Here is a 19133-nt window from a genome sequence, read left to right on the forward strand (position 1 = left end):
CTTTCATAGTCATCATCATTCCCTTTTTCATGTGAAAGCTTAAATCTCTATCTTTACTTTATTTTTTTTAGGAAGAAGTCGTTATTTCTATAACCCTAGACCATGGATTTTTTTCTCATAATACGTTAATATATGGGTTTAACAGTCAGCTAGTTATTTTGATAAGTTCTAAGTATTTAAATAAAAAGTAAGCTCTCGATGCCAGTTGAAATCTACGCATTTAGAATGATAATATTGCAGAAATGGGCATGAACCGTTGAATTGTAAACCCATTTCTGACTGTGCATTTAACAGACCACTAGAACTGCAACATTTTCGTGCATAAATATAAGAACAATTCTGTTTAACCCCAAATAAATCTAAATCACAAAAGAGTAAACATTTAAATTCAACGGTGGTAAATAAATGAATAAATGCATATACGTCACTTTCCAAAGGTTTCAAAATTCTATGTTTATGGGGTTTTACCTGAAGAAGTCTTTGTATCACCTCTGTTATAGAGATCAATGAGCTACAAATACAACAAGAACTCTCTTAGATTTCATGAAAAAGGTTTCATAATATAGAAGATATAAAAATCAAATTCAGTAAATTATAGTGTGTTCAAATAAAAGATTGCTTTTCTGATACCTACAGGTCTACTTTTGCAGATTTGATGTTTTTCCAAAATGACATAAAACAAGTGCAAATTGTCAAGAACATTGTTTGCGGAAAAGTTCATTAATTGAAGATGTGGCGTGTTACCTACAATCTTATGTAAGATAAACATGTTAGTTCCAAAACAAAATATCATTAACCTGGCCACAATGATTGAAATAAAATCGAAAACTTACAAGGTGTTTCATTTCGAAATCATGCTATTGTAAGTTATCACTAATCACATCAAGTTATCCTTGTGGAATACGGACCTCCTTCTATGTATGCCCACCTGTAAGGGAAGTTCTTGTGATGCTTATGTACTAACCATTCACGAAAGGTGATTATAAAAATTGTACTTGAGTGCTTCGATAACATGATCTCAAGGTATTTTATTCATGCATTAGTCGTATCATTCTATTACGAATATCAATGTATTTTGCAGTCATCGCAGTGCTAATAAGGGTAAAGCAAAAACAATTTGATTTAAAACATAATTGTTTGATTTAAGCACCTTTAAATCAATCACCGGGATAAACTATGATTAAAGTAAAAGTAATAATATCTATATTTCTTTTTCGACTATATATGAAACATCTATTGTAAATTAAATTTCAGGCAGTTTCACTTTCCAACATAACAACTTGATCGGTATAAAATGAGACTATATATTTTTATATTCAGGAAACCCTATAGGTCTGTTTAATAAGAAGGACATTAGCAATTTTTTCACATTTTTAGATGATGTTATGTGATATACTTGCGATATTGAAAATAAAAGTATATACTTTAAGCTGCGAAATAAATGCCTTGTTGGTTCATTTCTCCTTTATTGAGTAAAAGGTAAGAACGGTAGGTACGTCAAACTAAGGAACATTTTAAAAGAATACTTTATTTCACAGTCAATTGAAAACAATACATCTATACACACGATAAATAACAAACTTATTTACATACACTGAAAGACTCATTGGCACCCTAACCATTACGGATATTATACTCATTTTAAATCAGAAACACAATTGACAACATTTGAGCAGTATAAATATGCAATATTACGCATTATTATTGCACAGACTCTAGGTGTGTTAGAAATTCAATTACATATTAAAACGTCATTCCAAATGCTTAGCCCAGTTCGTTTGTAATTGTAAAAAAAATCTGAGACGAATGTGAAGAATAATCTAAATTGACTATGAATAGAAATAGCAATATGTACATGTTAATTACTTTTTCAATATAAACATTCAATATGCAAACACAAATTTCATATACATATATGATCACAAGGAGGTATCTACTTCATGTGTTATTTTGTCGAACCTAGCAGATGAATCTTGAAACAAACATTGTGAGAATTAACGAACTGTTGAATGCTTGGCAATTTGAATCTGAAAAGTGGAAACTTTTCCTGCAAAACTGACGCGAATAATACTGACTGATTAAGTACAAGTGTAGGTGTTTTCATGAAATGTTGAAGACAATGTAATTATTCCAGTGAAATAGGATACTTCCTCATAAAATGGCGTTTTCTATTGAGATTTCTAAAATTGTTTTTTTTTCTTCTGTACATTTGTATATACATTACAATGTAATAGATATTAAGTGTACGCACAAATACCTCAAGATACAATTACCTAAAATATGAGAAGCATACTATATAAGTGCATTTGATGAAATTTGCTAACAAAATGCAGATAGGATCTTTTGCTTGATATTAAGTATACATGGTTACATTACTACGAATGTCTTTTATTTACTACATGAGATAGCCAACTCAACTAGGTGATAAGGTATATATCTTTGTTAGATTGCTAATTTGTGACAGTTTATGTCGGAATCCGTACTTCATTTCCGAAAATCGTCATTTTATGACAAAATGATTTATGAAATATGATATTTTCTTTAATATTTCGTCGAGTGACTTCTTACCAAAAGCTGAAAGATGCAGATGAAGTGACTATAAGTTCAAACGTCATTATTGATCGAACCATATTACATAACCAATAATGAGTTTGTTTGATAGTTTCCTTTTAAGCCACTTCCTGCAATATTCCGCGCTTTAAAATTAAAAAACTAATTACAATTCTATTTTTACTATTCACCAGAACATGTCTATATCAAACTTCGTACATGGAAAAGGAAAACATTCATTACAACCATACCCATACATTCTATTTCAAAATCGTATGTACAACAATTTATTAACCCAGTTAAAGAATCCGTGTTACTTACGAAATTAAAATATGTATTTATATCCCGATTTGACCCCAACGATGTATAACTTCCATTCCGCTCTTTATTCGTTCTTATAGTAGATGATGTTTTATCACGAACGATTCTAGATTGATGACTATCCTTATCTTATCAATCCAGAGGTGCTTGGAATTAAGGACACGAGAGCCATATTAAAGTTATTAAAACTAAAGCAGGAACCCCGCCTTGCAACAAAAGTAAATTTCATTTTTAGCGTCCGTGCGAGACCCCTCAGCCAGTAAATTTCATGGACTATTATTGTTGAAAGACTAATCGAAGTATATTGAGATGATATTGAGCCTATAGCCTTGAACTTTCATGACGGTTTTCTCTCTTATCATGACCAATGCTAGAAGTAACAATAGATTTAACATATTTGACTGGCTTACTATCCCCTCTTTTTAGTTAACATGCACTGCATCAAATGCAATGAAATGCTATGGGTCTGCTGGATAGGTATTGACTGTGTCAAAATGGTGGGATTCCATTAGTTGTATTAAATTTTACACGTGTGGTATGCTCAGGAATATCCAAATGACTATTTAATCAAGTATGTGTAACCTTGACATTTGATCTACTGATCCAAAAATAAATAGGTGTCGTCCTTACCAATCAAGCCTCAAACTATGTAAGTTTGATGAAAATGTTTGAAGGCGTTCAAAATGAATGCCCCAGAAACCAAAATTTCGCCAAGAAATTCTATTTAGTTCAGTACGTGTGACATTGAACTTGTCTTTCTTCCCTCATGAGTCTTTCCTTCTCAGGCTTGATGATATTCCATGAAGGCATTCAATACTCATGCCCCGAAAACTAATTTTCGGCTCTAGAATTTTTGAATGTAGGGGTTCACAAAATGCTGTCCGGTAACCAATCTTCGGCTCTAGAATTTTATTTCGTTCATTCTGTGTGGATATGACCTTTGATTTACTGACCCAAAATGTATAGGTGTCTTTCTGACCTCGTAAGCCTTCAGCTATCCGTTTGGTGAAATTCTATGAATGTATTCAAATGTTACTCTTTTTTCTTCTGTGTGACCTTGACCTTTGACCTCAAAATCAAAAGGTGTCTTTATCACATCATAAGCCTAAAACTGTAAAAGTTTGGTGAAATTCTATAGAGGCGTTCAAAAGTTACACTCCGGAAACCAATTTCGGACGGAAGAACGCCCGTAAGGACGGAAAGCCAATTTTATACTCACCCGTTTTCGGGAAAGGCGGGGGAAAAATCATGAAAAAAAAACTCTTATCAGTGCGTGCTCATACATTAACAGATAACTTAGCAAAAATGATCACTCGTGATCGAACTAAATGTGGAATAAATGCTATAGAGCAATCTCTATTTTTGTTTTACTTCTGTTTACTGTTTTGGATTGTTTATTTAAAACAATCTTATGGAATGTTAATCTCATGTCATTTTAATCTCACCAATACCTAAATTGCTTCAAATATAAATCCGTACAAATTTGATCACAAAAAATGACTTTTTTTCTGCAGTGTCCTCTTCAATATTGATCATGTCAAGATAGGAAAAAACACAGAAGATTAAAAAAGTAACAAGTTTTCAGATGTTTCGTCAATGTCAGTCATAAATCACTTTTGGTCAATTTTGATGAATGGAAAAACAAACAGGTCATTTGAGAACTCAAAAGGGACAGACGTATCATAAATAATACGTTTATTTTGAGAAAGTTGCACCGAGGATCAGAGCATTTTATAAAGCTGGTTGTTGAGTTAGGAGCTCACCAAATATGCTTCCGTGCTTGGAAAAAAAATTAACATTTAGATATTTTTCGCAGATTTAATTAGTGTTGAATTTTGAATTTGAAAACTAGCACTTCACTTTCGTGGCACACAACATACTAGGTACAAAAGCTTATAGATCTATATGAATCAAAACCACAGAATTGAGGCACCATATCATGACTTAGACATTTTGTATTTCCTATCGTTTGATATTATGGTTTTGGACATTTTGAAATTTAGTAACATTTTCATAATTGCAGTTTTATTCTATGAAAGTACAATTACTGAGCGTTTAATGCAGGTATATAAAGAGAAAGTGGAATGGCAAGCATCATTTGTAAGAAACACAACCTGTAAAGTTTGAATCACGAGAAAACGATCAACCGTTACTTTACTGACCGGGAAATCTGACTCATTCATCAAACTAAGATTTATGTACCTTTTAACAGATATAGAGTTGACAAATTAGAAAGTAAGCCAAATCTAATGAGCTGTAATTAATCTTTTGTTCTGTAATTCCTTGAAATGATTTGTAAATAATGTGATAATTGAGAATAGTATTTAGGTTTGTTAGGAAATTAAGGAAAATTTAAAGAGACACTTTTAAAGATAACAGTTTCCAAGAAATTGGAGTATTGATTATAAAGAAAGTAAGAAGGGTAAAAAGAGATCTGTGATCGGAAAAGTTGTAATTAAAATTGTAAGGTGTTACCAAACCTACATAAAACTCAAATTACTTAATGAATTTAGAATAGGGGATGGTACACTACGTAATTACCTAGAAATCTTTATGCTTTGTCTATTACATGCGTGTATATATTCTCAAAAACATTATTTAGTTTTTGGAGTAACTTAAAGAATGCGTGGTACAAAGCATAAGTCTCAATTTGTCTATATGCTTTTACTATTCCTATTTTCTTGTATACAAAATGCCACTGTTTTCTGTCCCGTCACCATTTTGTATGATTCTATAAAAGTCCTTAAAATGATTTTTAAAACTGCATTTACGACAAAACACACCACAACAACATTTGAATATGACGAAGGATAACAATTAAAACATGAACATATCATTAGTGTAATAGGCTTATCATAAGTAGATATCAAGCACAGATAAAATAATATTTAGCAAATCACACAAAACAGAGTCTATTCGATTGTTCAAACGTTCTCGTCTAGAAATGCCTGAAAAGTCCCCATATAATGTGAAACCATAGTCAATCTATCAATCAATGCAAAAATTTGGACAAAATGCTCTAAATGAAGGCTCACTCTTAGACCACTAAATGTGGGATAAAACATCCAATCGCCATCATTATATGAACCAAATAAGAGCGGTTTCAAATAAATTTGTAAAGCGTGAAAGCTTCTTGAGGCTTGATATTTGTATATAGAATTTTATTTTTAAATATTTACATCAAAATAGGTTATACAAAAATTCGAATCAGATTTATCCCCTTGAAAAAAAAACTAACTTTAAAACAATCGATATCAACTACAGGACTTATGGAAAACATCAACCTTGCAGTGACCCCGATGAATGCTTTCTTTTATGATTTTGAACATTTATTCTGGCTGTTTTATAAGTTTTTGTCTTTCTTTTTAAATTAAGTACTTTCTAAATTCAGATATACCGGAAAAAAATTAGTTACCAAAACAAAAATATCATGTCTGGACCTGCGTCTCTGGCTTATGTTTGACATATATGAATTATGTACCAGTTTTAAAAAAGTGTAGAGAAAGTTCCAAATTATACAAGATACATACCAATGACGGCAAGCAGCATATACAGTTACAAAATTGTTCATCGGGTAAAAATTAATTCTAAACATTTAACACGTCAATATTTCTAATTTTTGAACATTTTATACGAAATAGTCTGGTTTGCGGTAGTGTACACTTGTGAACCCCGAAGCGTTTTATAAAAAGGGTAAATTGGCCAAAACCAGGTTATTGAGTAAACTTATGCAAAAATTTGAAACATTCCTTAAAACTTGATTTTTAATGTATGAAAGTCCACATATTTAAGAATTATGCCGTTATCTAAATGTTATTAAGTTTGGAATTATTTGAATTGCTTAGTGCGGACCAATTGACGTCATATAACCAAGCCATGTTATACAAAATGACCTGTGTTGCTCAAATAGAATAAACTAATCAGAAAGCTTGTTACATATCAGATTAAATTATTAAAAATGATAATATTGGTTAAATACTTCACCGCCTACATTACATAGAGACGAAAATAGGCTTGAAATAAAAGAAGTCATTTATCAAATTTACCACTAAAAATGTGGTGTACATATCCAATACGTATGTAAACACTGTATGAAGTTTTAATAGTACTGTGAAAAAAATTACTACCAACAACACAAAGTTGACCATCAGTGATTGACTTAAACATGCCAAAATCGTAAGAAAAATAAATAATGGTTCAATACATTTTGATTTATAGAAAACATGAAATATGAAGTTTACCGTGACGGATGGACAGACTTAACCGAGTGGCTACATGACCTGTTTTTACATCTGGTGACGCAGGTATAAAAAAAAGAGAAAATTAAATGAAATTATTCGCATCTGGTGTAGGCAAATAAGCTGTTTTCATCACACTGCACCTTGATTAATTCTACCAACAGTAATAGTTTACTGTATGGTCTAATTTCAAAGACAATAACAAATTTCCCGAGTATATACAAATTTGATAGGAGAACAACAAATGTCAATGACAAATTTAGAAATAAGATATCAACTTCCCACCGCATTTACATTAATCCCATCTTTTATCAAAAATTACTATGGATATTTATAAAAAAAATTTTCCTGAGGATACCTTTATCAAAAAAAAAAAAAAAAAAAAAAAAAAAAAATTAAAAAATACCCATTCCTTGCTGATAGGGTATATATCTAAATTTATTGATTTTAAAAAATAAAAACAATTCTGAATATTTCTTACCATGAACGAGTTTATTTTTTCATGTTGTTTCTTAAGACTTTTTTGTCCCTAAGTTTTGTTTTGTAATTCTACATTTTTACTTGACAGTTGTGGTATATTTCAATTTTGTAATATACATATATGCAAAATTTGAATGGAAATTTTGGGTTGAAATGTGTTCAAAAAATGAAATTTGCTTACATCATTTATGTTATGAATAGCCATATATAATTATCAAAAGCTAGTAAAATCATTTAGAGTCGATTCAGGGAATCATTCAACGTCTATAAAGAGGACTTCATTCTAAACGCTGTCATTCCTCTGCCGATTTAGGCGATGGTCAAAGGCATACGTGTCTATTCCATTTTGCTGCTGTCGATGTTTATGCTGAAAAAGACACATATTTGTAATGAAAATAAATAAATGCGTCAATCACTAATAATAAACATAGACATGTAGATAAGAGACTTCCACATACAAGTAAATTTTTATCTCACTTAAACAGTAAATCATTCATTATTTCTTTTGATTTTTAGGCCATGAATATGACTAGACCAAAGGTCAACAAACGTAAATCCACACAAGGTACTGTATATTTCCTCATCGCTGTACAAAATCAATACCGTTGTTTTTCCTCTGCAAGTTCTTATATGATTTAAGGAGGTAGACCTAGGGTAACAGATATAACTCTTGAAATCTGTGATATGTTTGTATCATATTCAATTTCACGAAAGCCTATCAAGCTTTCATTTGAAAAGAATGAAATCACTCCAAGTTACTTTGATGCTTACATGAGATTTTACAAACGTTCCAATGATTTGTAAGAGTTGTGTCCCTTACCCTAGGTCTAGCTCCTTAAACCAAAATTGATACAAAATGAAAACGCCAGGTGTCTCTTGCTATTTACTGAAGCTTTTACTCTACTTTAACTTTGTATACAGACAGTCACTCATGTAAACTATAATTAATATACGATTTTTATGTATATGAGAGATATGAAAAAGAAGATACAAAAAGCATTCTTCTTTAACATAAAAAACGCAATATAGCATAATTGGTCGGCTACGTAAAAAAATGCTTACAAAGATACATACAATTGAGGGCTTATTATTTTGAAACTTATTATCTGTCTTAGCAATCAAAATGAACTATTTTCATTTACTGTCTTAGAGACAATTTCTCCATAAAATGTACATGTTTAGTCTTTGCTTAGTCTTTGAAATGCTTTTCTAGTCGTTTTTAAGCACTTCATATTAGTAGGATGTCATTGAAGAAGGGCACATGCCAAGTTTTGTTGTTGTTTTTTTATACATATCAAAAATAGTCATCTTATATTAGAGATATGAATGTAAATTTGTTGTTACTGAAATGGTAAGAATGAAATATACTACATAGAAATCACTAAAAACATGAAAACAAAGCAAACATTAATTCGTAATTCATGATTCTTTGTATTACTCTGGAATATTGATTTGTCTCCATATTTCGATAGTTTCGGTTTTGAATACTTTCTGTATACAATTAATTTTTGGATTTAGATCTTCCTATATATTTTGAAATATATGTGATTAGTATATTTTGTAATTTAGTTGATTTTTTATGGAACTTTGCACTTATCGTATGAGTTATTCAGTTTTGATACAGATAAAAAAAATTCTGTTCTCTCTAACATCATTGTGAATTCCACATGACATCGAATCAAACGAATTAGTGGGATTAAATGTTATATGTGCTACTATTTAAGGTAGAAAAATCCATTTTAATTGTTGATATGTTTATAATGCCTATGCCCACAGTTGTTGTGAATAACAGATGTAAAATGTTTTTTCATAGGAGGTTTCAATACTTTGAATTCTTTTGTTTCTTTTCTGATAAAGTCAAAGCTGGTTACAATGTATTAATTTTTTTTATTAACGAAAGAGTCAATATCTTATATTAAATCTTCGCGAGTATCGTGCAAATTATGTTTTAAGTTTTCCGTTTGCAATAAATCACGAATGCAACCAGTACATTCATTAACATTATAGTTGTTTTCTGTTTTGCGTGTTCTAATATTTCACATTTAAATTAGAAAGGTATAATTCAACAAAGATTTATTTCAATAATCAATACTTTCTAAGGAAATAACCTGTAAAGGTCCTTTTACAGGTACAAACATCTTGCTATGTTAGCAAAAAACATGACAAAGGCAAGAAACTACACCATATAGAAGAATAATAATGTCCTTTTAAGGTGTGGCATTGACTGCCCGATCTTCTGATAAATGGATAAAAGCTAGAGGACCAGGATTAGAATGTTAATTCAACGTAGACAATTTTCATTAACTTATTGATTTAAATTTTATTTTATTGACGCTGAAATGAATTTCGTCTTTTATGCGTTATGAAATTTCACGACGACGTACTAAGTGTGGCGAAGAGATAAGATAATAAACGAATCAAATTGAAAAGTAAAAATGTTTGTCGAAGTGTTTACTACCTATTTTAGTTCTCATATTTACATTTTATATTCATATATTTTTATGTCTAAAAATCCATCCAACTACTGAAATTACAACGAACTTACAATGTCATTATTTTAACTTATGCAACTTTTATCAAATGGGTGACACCTTCACGTATACTAGTCAAAGTTGGAAGTACATGCATATAAATCGGACAACTTCTGGGATATAATTTATAGTGTATACTACCCGCGACCATCACAAACGAAAGCACATAAAAATGTGTCTCACGAATAAAAAGTCTGTATACTGTAGACAACACTGCTTACAACGTGCATATACGGGAACTGCTAATGTGGGGGTAGACAACATAACATTATTTATATTCAATCATATGTATGTTCACTCAAACAGCCAAACAGCCAACATTATCACGAGATTGCCAATTTCAATAGAACTGTTTTGGCTTCGTCGTCGGGTTCCGAAATCTTTAACGTTTCTTTGTGGAAACACCTGTACTATTTAAAAATATAAAGAGTCTTTAGGACTTCATCAACCGGAAATTGGCCAATGAAGCAAAACATAATAAATGTGTATATGCGGTTGTAAAGCATGAAGTTACAAATTATTCAACTCTATTCATTTACCCATAGGTATGAAAATTACATTTCTTAATTCTTATTTAAGTATTGTTTTATTTTTTTCGCGTAAACTCCCCAAAAGTTGGTTATGCATGCATAACTTCCCCGAAAACTAAAACAATCTTTTTAATTTTTAATTTCGATTCCTGTCAAACTTAAGGTTCATTCAATCCTCAAAACCTTATTTAGTTTAGGAAATCACAGTACCAAGTTAGTTTCCGGAAATTAACCTATACTGCCGAGACGAGAAATAACCAATCAGAAGGCTTATTACAAATCAAATTAGATTGTTATTATTTACCAAAAAAAAACTACATTCTCTATGAAGAATGAATACTCATAAAACAGTAGATGAATTCAACAAATTACATTCAATGAATTTAACATGCAATCTTTCTGTCTCATCATGCCACTTTCCATTCCTGTGTATAAGAATAACATCTGATGATATTAAGCTAATAGTTTTATAATTGAAATGTGGCCTAGTATTGAGATTATCTTAAAATAAATATACCACAAAGTAATGAAAATATCCTTAACTGGTTTAACATTTCTTTGCAATGTCTAACGGACAAAAAGACCAAAGATGAACTTGTGATTTTAATAGATTTTCAAACATTTTGCACTGGGTGTAAATCTACCATTGGGAACGAATTTAGTATTTCATCTTTGGCTGTGGAATTCGTTGATATTTATATATTTGGCTCCATGATGCGGTGCATACGTTAAAATTGTATTTACATTCTGGTATCATTTGTAAGAGCGAGGTCAGTCCAAGTCAGATTAATGCAGCCGATTTTGTATTGGAACAGTGGTTGATTCAAAAGGCTTCCTAAAAGAGGGAGTCAGCATAAAGGCTGTGTAAATACCTTCTTATTTAATTTTAAATGTAAAATTTAAGATACGTCATTCCACCTCCACGATAATGATTGGTAAGTTGGTTGCCGCTTCGCCATAAAATTGGACTTTATGTTCGTTCTAACGAGCCCAAGAATATGAAAAAAGGTTTTGCTTGGTATTACTTAGTTGGTATCTCATGGCATCCTTGCGAGGGGAAGGTAACATAGCCGCCCGACCCTCCTGTTACAACCGAATAAAAGTAATAAACATAACACTTTATTTCTTGTATATACAAAATGGACATCATTTACTTGTGAACGTTACTCCGGATAGTTGAATACGCAATCAATATTTTGTATGGTAGCATATTATAATGCCAATCGAATCCACATTTCCTCGTTTGTCTAAACCGGACTTGCCTTTTAATGAGCAACTCTGCGGGTGTTTCTATAAAAGCAGAAGACGCTTATCCTACCGGTACACCTGGTCCATGCTCCCAGTTTTTAGTGGAGCCCGATTTGCTTATTTGCTTTTTTTTTTTACTTTGTATGAATGATTTTAGTTACTTCATGTTTTTTTTATGTATGTCTGTTTTCCATGTCTGGTCTTTGTCCCTGGATTACATTCTTTTGATTACCGCAATAACCTTGGTTCCCTTGATTATTTCTTTATGTGAAAGAGGAATGAAAGTCCTGTCAGCAATTTTTAAAAAACTGCATATCTGTTTTGCTTACTTTTTTTATTCATTAGAGCGATTATTTTGTCAAATAAGCTCCTAAAGTAGGGATATATTCAGCCCTTTAAAAAAGAAATCAGGTATTACCCGCTTAAGGGATTTTACTAACATGCAATGTTAAGAATGTCGTCGTTGACGGAGTGGGAATACCTACCCTTCTTGGGCACATCATATCATACTCTGTATCTTTTGTGTAGATTTAAATTACAAGTGTATTAGTTTTTGAGTGATGAGTTTTTTTTTTCAGCGTGAATTGAATTTTTTTTCTGTCGTCTACACTGTTTGTGTTGATCGTCTTTAATTTCTGCGTGTACCGTTCTGATGTCTGAACTGTTCTCCGATGCTTAGGTATTTTGAAACGTAAATCGTATTCCCCTCCTTCCTATTGGTGAGAACATAGTAAACAAAATAATTTAGATGTAGGAAAGAATGAATTAATGCATGCACATTTCCAATATAGGTATAAACGCTGTGCAAGCGTTTGAAATATATTGATTTGATACTTGCATTATTAAGTACCCTCTTAACATTACAGAGCCAAGTGCAGGTCCGGATGTCAAAAGAATAGGCCTGCAGCAGCACTAAGCTTGCCGTAAAAGGCGGCTAAATAGTGCTCAGAACCCTAGCCGGGGGCTAGGGCGATCTGCCCACAGAGCAATTGGGTTGTGTACCCCAGGCGGTGGAATGGAGAACCCATGGCGTGTTACATGCTTGGGTTGTCAGGCTATAATATGGAAAATCTGACCGCGAAGCATAGCGGTGCACCGTGTTGGGAAAGATGCCACGTTCCTCGCACGTTAAAAACCCCTACTGTGGTATTCTCCCGGAGTAGGAACCATAGGGCTCCGTCACAGGAGGCTAAATTGCCCGACCCTACCCACCTCACCCTATTTCCAGTGGCGATCAAAATTTCTCGACCCCATTGTCCTTGTGTCCCATCTCATTTTTCATTTCATCATCATTTCATGTTCATTTAATCATCCTCTTCATGTTCATCGCCTGAATATAGCTGAAATATTGCTGCTCGGGCGTTAAACCCCAACAAACAAACAAACTTAACATTACAGATAAACGGGCGGACAGAGTCGAGCGACTTAAAGATGCGCTTTTTCCATTGATGAAGTAGATAAAAAACTAATCTGTATGGATATTTCAAACCATTTAACTAATTTTCAGCTTATTATTATATAAATAGCAGTGATTTATCGAATGTTCCCAGTAAAATATATTTCGATATTTCATACTGTGAAATAAATTCAGTAATTTCACTTTTATACTTTCTCCCGCCAAAACGTCATAACTTGATATCAATCCGCCATTTACAAAATTTGAATTTGATGTTGAAAATAGCGAGACAAAATTGAGGCAATCTATATAATGAATAGGATAATTAATTGTTTATCATGAATCACCAACATATGATTACTCATGCCAAGAGCGCAGTACTATTTAACTCGTTAAAACTAGGCGTTCTTCGGCAGTCGTGATCATATTTTGGTGATTCACTCCTTCCTTCATTTTTTATTTTTGATAGCCATTTGTGTCTCATTTGTTTTCAAATGACAGTTCGAATTATTAAAACTTTGTGTGTTAGAGCTAATGGTTTAGTGGTAAATGACTTAATTAGAACATGAACTCTTCAGTACCTATCTATGAACAAAAACTCGGAATGTTGGCAAATTCCTTTTGTTTCTGCGGGTGATGAAAACGATGTTTACCGGATGAGAAAGGGGATGTCATGGCTCTTCAGATTTACAGTCATCAGACACAGAACCAAATACCGCGATATATAGCGTAAAATAATAAATAACAACAAGAGGTTCTAATTAGCATGCGAAATAGTAAATCTACTTGACAATTTTTTATCACCCTGAACAAGTATCACACAATTTATTGGTGGATCTTTCGAATAACTTACTAATAAACACTAGTACTAGTCTTATGAAGGAGTAATCAAGGGAACCAAGGTTATAGTGGTAATCAAAAGAATGTAATCCAGGGACAAAGACCATACATAGAAAACAGACTCGCACAACAAAGAACATAGAATAACTAAAATCATACATACAAAGTAACAAAAGCAAATGAGCAACTCGGACTCCACTAAAAACTGGGAGCATGGACCAGGTGCACCGGTAGGGTAAGCGTCCTCTGCTTTTCTAGAAACAACCGCCGAGTTGCTCATAAAAAGTCAGGTCCGGGGTAGACGAAAGAGGAAAGGAAAACTACGACACGTTGAACAAATCAGTTTTCATGGCGCAGATGGACACACTGTAACGATCCACGAGTTAATGATGACGGCCATAAAACTTTTGTAGAAAGAAGAAAAATGAGGAAAACGCGAAAATATGGGAAAAAGCCGCATTGAGACTTGCACACATTATTAACATATTTTATATTAGAAGTGAGAAAAAATTGTGATGTAGGTTTGATTTCATTTTATGTAATAAAATACAAGTGAAGTATAATGAATTAAGTTTTTTTTGTAAACAAATCCGTTCACATACTTTAGAATTGATTCGAATAAAAGTTGTTTTAGTTAGGTTTGAAAGTATAATAGATCATAAAAACTTATTTAGAAATAAATGTTCTTCCCTGTGTAATATGATGGTTCGTGGTTAACCTTTTAAGAATGAATGTTGCTATTACCTTTCGTTAAGAACATTTTGCAACAAACATGTATCGTTTGAAGCTACTGTCTGAATGGTTTCTTGTATAGTATAGTAAATTAGTGAGTATTACTCAATTAAATACGGAATAAATTTTAGATTGTTATATCCACGACACACTCAATGCTCAAGTACAAATTTCAAGTCAATAAAGGGACAAGAATGATCAAATTTCAGTAAGCTTAATAAACATATTTTTACACTATGTAGTGCGCTACTATAGTATTTTATGACATTCTTTTAAGAACTGTAGTTCATTCGTATAATCAGTTGACAGTTAAATTATCTTTGAAAAATATTAAAGATAACTTATGCCAAAACAAATCTAGTGAGAATTGTCATTTAACATTCATTTATCTTACAACGGAATCCTTTCGTTTCCAATATATACTTCTCGTAAACTTCAATATGTTTCGCTTTTATAATTGAAAGAAAATCCATTAGTATTACTGTAGAAATGACCGTCTGAATTAGTCTCGTTACATCCTTGACTGTTATCGCCATTGGCAACATATTAGTTCGTCCTAATTCACTTGATGTTTTATCTTCCAATTATCATTATACGAATTGGACAAAATAGTCTTATCAATAAAATACATTCGTAAATGAAAAAAAACACTGATTTCTGAACACTAGAATTGTATCAACTTTTAACTTTGTCTTCGATGTCACATCTTGTAAATTGTTGAGGAAAAATGTAAAACATTCAATTCATTATCAATCTGAACAATACCACTGAAGAATATGTCATGGGGAATATTAATAGAAGCTTACAGTCAATTTGGTTTTTGTCAAAGCAGCTTAAATTTAACAAAATTTAGACATTTCTCTATCCAGTTTTGTCATGCAAAAGAATTTAAAATTTCTGTTGGAGAAAAAGAACATACATTATTTGTACCATTTCAGATTTGGAAAGGAAACGACTGTCCTTCTAAAGTGATGTAAAATAAGAAAATAGCACAATGATTGATTGATTGTTGGGGTTTAACGCCCGAGCAGCAATATTTCAGTTATATTAAGGCGATGAACATGAGAGGGATGATAAAATAAACATGAAATGATAATGAAATGAAAAAAGGGATGGGACACAAAGATAATAGGGTCGACAAATTATGATTGCCACAAGATAAAAGGGAGGGATGGGTAGGGTCGGGCAATTTAGCCTCCTGTGGTGGAGCGCAAAGGTTCCTACTCCTATCGAATACCACAGCATGGTTCTTTAACGTGCGAGCAACGTGGGATCTTTCCCAACACGGCGCATCACTATGGTTCGCGGTCAGGTTTTCCGTTTTGTAGCCTGACATCCCCAGCATGTAGCACGCCAGGAGTACCCCCACTCCATCACCTGGGGCACACATCCCAGTTGCTCTGTGGGCAGAGCGCCTAGTCCCCAGCTAGGTTTCTGAGCACTATTTAGTCGCCTTTTACGGCAAGCTTAGCGCTGCTGCAGGCCTATTCTTTTGACACCCGGACCTGCACGGGGCGAAAAAGAAAAGGGATTTTAAAAAAAAATGAATACTTACCTTTGACTTTCTTTTAGCGCTAAATCGAAAGTATCCCTTCAACCGGTCCTTTGTTGTATCGGACATTTGCCAAGAGGCATAAAGTACAGGGTTAGTACATGTTGAAAGGAATCCAAACCATGTGAACGTAATGTATGTGATGTCAAAATGGCCTGTATTATCTCCATTCTCATGGACAAAGTATTGGACAAGGATAAGAATGTTCAGTGGACACCATAACATGGCGAATAAAGTAACCATAGTAATAATGTAACTCTGTGTTCTCCTTTCTTTGTAGACATCAATATCATCATCACAATCTTGATTACTGTTTTCAGAATCCCCATGCTTTGATTTGTTGTCATTACTTTCAGTAGAAGATTCACGCCTCGAGTTGTCGTTCTTTTCAGACCAAGATACCCGCGAGACGCTTGTGTTTGTAGTGTAATGAACACTGTATATCGGACGATTCTCTAATATCTTAAGTTCAGCCGAGACCTTCACGCAAAGGTAGCCCATTAAAGCTAAGGGCACTGCGTACAATGTCACAAACATCGCCCGGATGTATTCTTCAATATTGCGTTCCTGATTTACGTAACAAATCCCAACACCTTCAAATCTGTGTCCTAAAATAGCCCCTAGGTCAATGAATTTGATGTATACAGCGTACGGCAAAACAACACAAACAGCAGCAACCCAAACCCCTATTATACATAGTCCAGCAGGAGTTCTAGTCTTGAATGGCGTAACAATAAACCTGTATCTATCAATTGCGATCATCAAATAAGATAACATGGAGGCGTGAATCGGAAAACATTGGATCATCGGAAGAAAGAAACATAGAAAACTACCAAAAATCCAGTTATGGACCAGTAAATTGGCCAGTGTTATAGGTAAAACTATAACACATTTAATGATATCAGCAAAGGCTATGTTCCCAAAGTAAAAATACGTTTGGTCTCTGTACAGTCGGTGTTTTCCAATTATAAACAAGATACCAACATTACCGATAAAACCGGCGATACCAATCAAAGCATGAAGAAACATAAACATCGGATACACATACCGTAGAGAAGGTCGCACATGTGGCTTCTGAAAGTCAACATGATCTGTTTCATTCGTGTCCTTGAAAAACTTGAATATCAGTTCTATGTAAGTGTCTTGTGCACTGTCAACGAGCGCCATCCTATGTCTTCTGTCAATCACCTTACATTTCAAATCTGAAACAGAAACATACATCCAATGTCAACTGATGAAATATGTATTATCTGGAGGTAAAATGTTTCAGAAACATTAAAAAATACGTGTTCCGTTATTTGAACATTAAAAACAACGTAATAAACTGAATTGAACTGAAGACAAACAATTACCGTATGATATATTTCTATTATTACAAACACATAAAATGTTTATTATAATATATAATCATTGATACAATTGAAATGGAAATACCAAAGCAGTCTGAAAACATCAAGTAACACCGGAATGTACTCATTAAATGGATCCCAATTGGGAATGATGTGATTTAATTTCTTTTAATCGGTTGTATAGTTTCGATGTTATGAAATGGTAGGGTTTTTTAAGAAAGAAGAAATCACAGTAAAAGTGCTAAGTGCATATGTATACGTGTAAAATATGATTGTACATTAAATATTAGTAATTAATGATTTCCTTTCCTTGAATTGAATTACGAATACATAACGCTTATTATCGGTCGGTATACATTTTCTTCAAACTTTATTTTTTTTGGAAAGAGAGATGTTTTAAATGATACACCAAAGAATGAATTCTGATGTAATATGCGAATGAAAAAATATTTTACGCATGTATAAGAAATGTGAAGACATTTCCCGGATATCCAACTTTTCATAAGACGGTTATACATATCGTTTTATTTTTTTATTTATGGTTACCTTATATGCATTTATTATTCCTATGCGTGGTTCGCAAATTACATAATACATATAATTTTTCCTACACTTATGATTATAACTTCATTTTTGCAAATGACTATTTCGTCTTGTTTGTCATATAATTCCCATTCTATAGCCAGAATTATATTCTTTGGACGTTATATTATAATAAATATTGTTATTTTCATTCAATTTGGTAAAGTCAGGTAATTAAAAAAAATATGAAAAGTCATTCACAAACCAGATATATAAAATAATTATTTTAAAATCATTGATACGGAAAAACAAGTCTATATTATTGTTTCGGTTTTGTTGTGTTAATATTAATGATAACCTACCTTGATGATATCCTCTGCATTACCTCAGCAGTAGTTATGTATGATTACCACATAATATCCTGAGTATATGTTCTGAGATTTGTGATGATTGTGACAAACACAACTCTAATACGCCATTGGTTCTATTGATTAATGACAGCAGCTGATTCAGTTGTTATTATCAAATATAATCTGAGCTGATGGCGCTTTATGGATGTGCATGGGCGTTCTCAAGGCATCTATATATATTCGCGTCTCCATGGTTATCAGACAGGTTGTTTTAACTATAAAAGACTGACGTTAAAAATTACTATTGAATATACGCCCAACTGAGAGGTATCGTTCTATTAAAACTCTCAAGTTTCATTAATTTTTTATCATATATTAATAAATATAAAAAGGGTAGTGCGCTTTTTCATTGTATGTTAAGTTCCCCAACTGTCTCTTTCGCTATCTCCTTTGCATTGTAATACTATTTTTGCAGAGAGCTAAATATTATGAGA

The 19133-nt window shown here is 32.6% G+C and overlaps 1 protein-coding gene across 1 annotated transcript; it reads right to left on the minus strand.

Moving 5' to 3' along the window:
- Nucleotides 1-7628: 7628 nt before the first annotated feature.
- On the minus strand, nucleotides 7629-18760 carry LOC148621847 (prolactin-releasing peptide receptor-like). Its single transcript, XM_088574015.1, has 3 exons — nucleotides 18652-18760; nucleotides 16422-17620; nucleotides 7629-7956 (listed from the first exon to the last, which is right to left on the minus strand). The coding sequence occupies exons 2-3, from the start codon at nucleotides 17583-17585 to the stop codon at nucleotides 7873-7875; spliced, it is 1248 nt and encodes a 415-aa protein (XP_088430141.1). The 5' UTR covers nucleotides 17586-17620; nucleotides 18652-18760; the 3' UTR covers nucleotides 7629-7872.
- Nucleotides 18761-19133: the final 373 nt, after the last annotated feature.

This window comes from Perna viridis, chromosome 3, assembly GCF_037379345.1.
Source record: "Perna viridis isolate PV_CMFRI_1.1 ecotype Kerala chromosome 3, ASM3737934v1, whole genome shotgun sequence".
Lineage (NCBI taxonomy): Eukaryota > Metazoa > Mollusca > Bivalvia > Mytilida > Mytilidae > Perna > Perna viridis.

What these genes read in the sequence shown, in the direction of transcription:
- LOC148621847 (XM_088574015.1), bottom strand. Translation starts at nt 17,585, where the DNA reads ATGGCGCTCGTTGACAGTGCACAAGACACTTACATAGAACTGATATTC. An exon ending in GCGCTAAAAGAAAGTCAAAG is followed by an intron (nt 7,957 to 16,421) that starts GTAAGTATTCAT and finishes TGTCTTTTTCAG; the next exon opens with CATAAACATCGACAGCAGCA.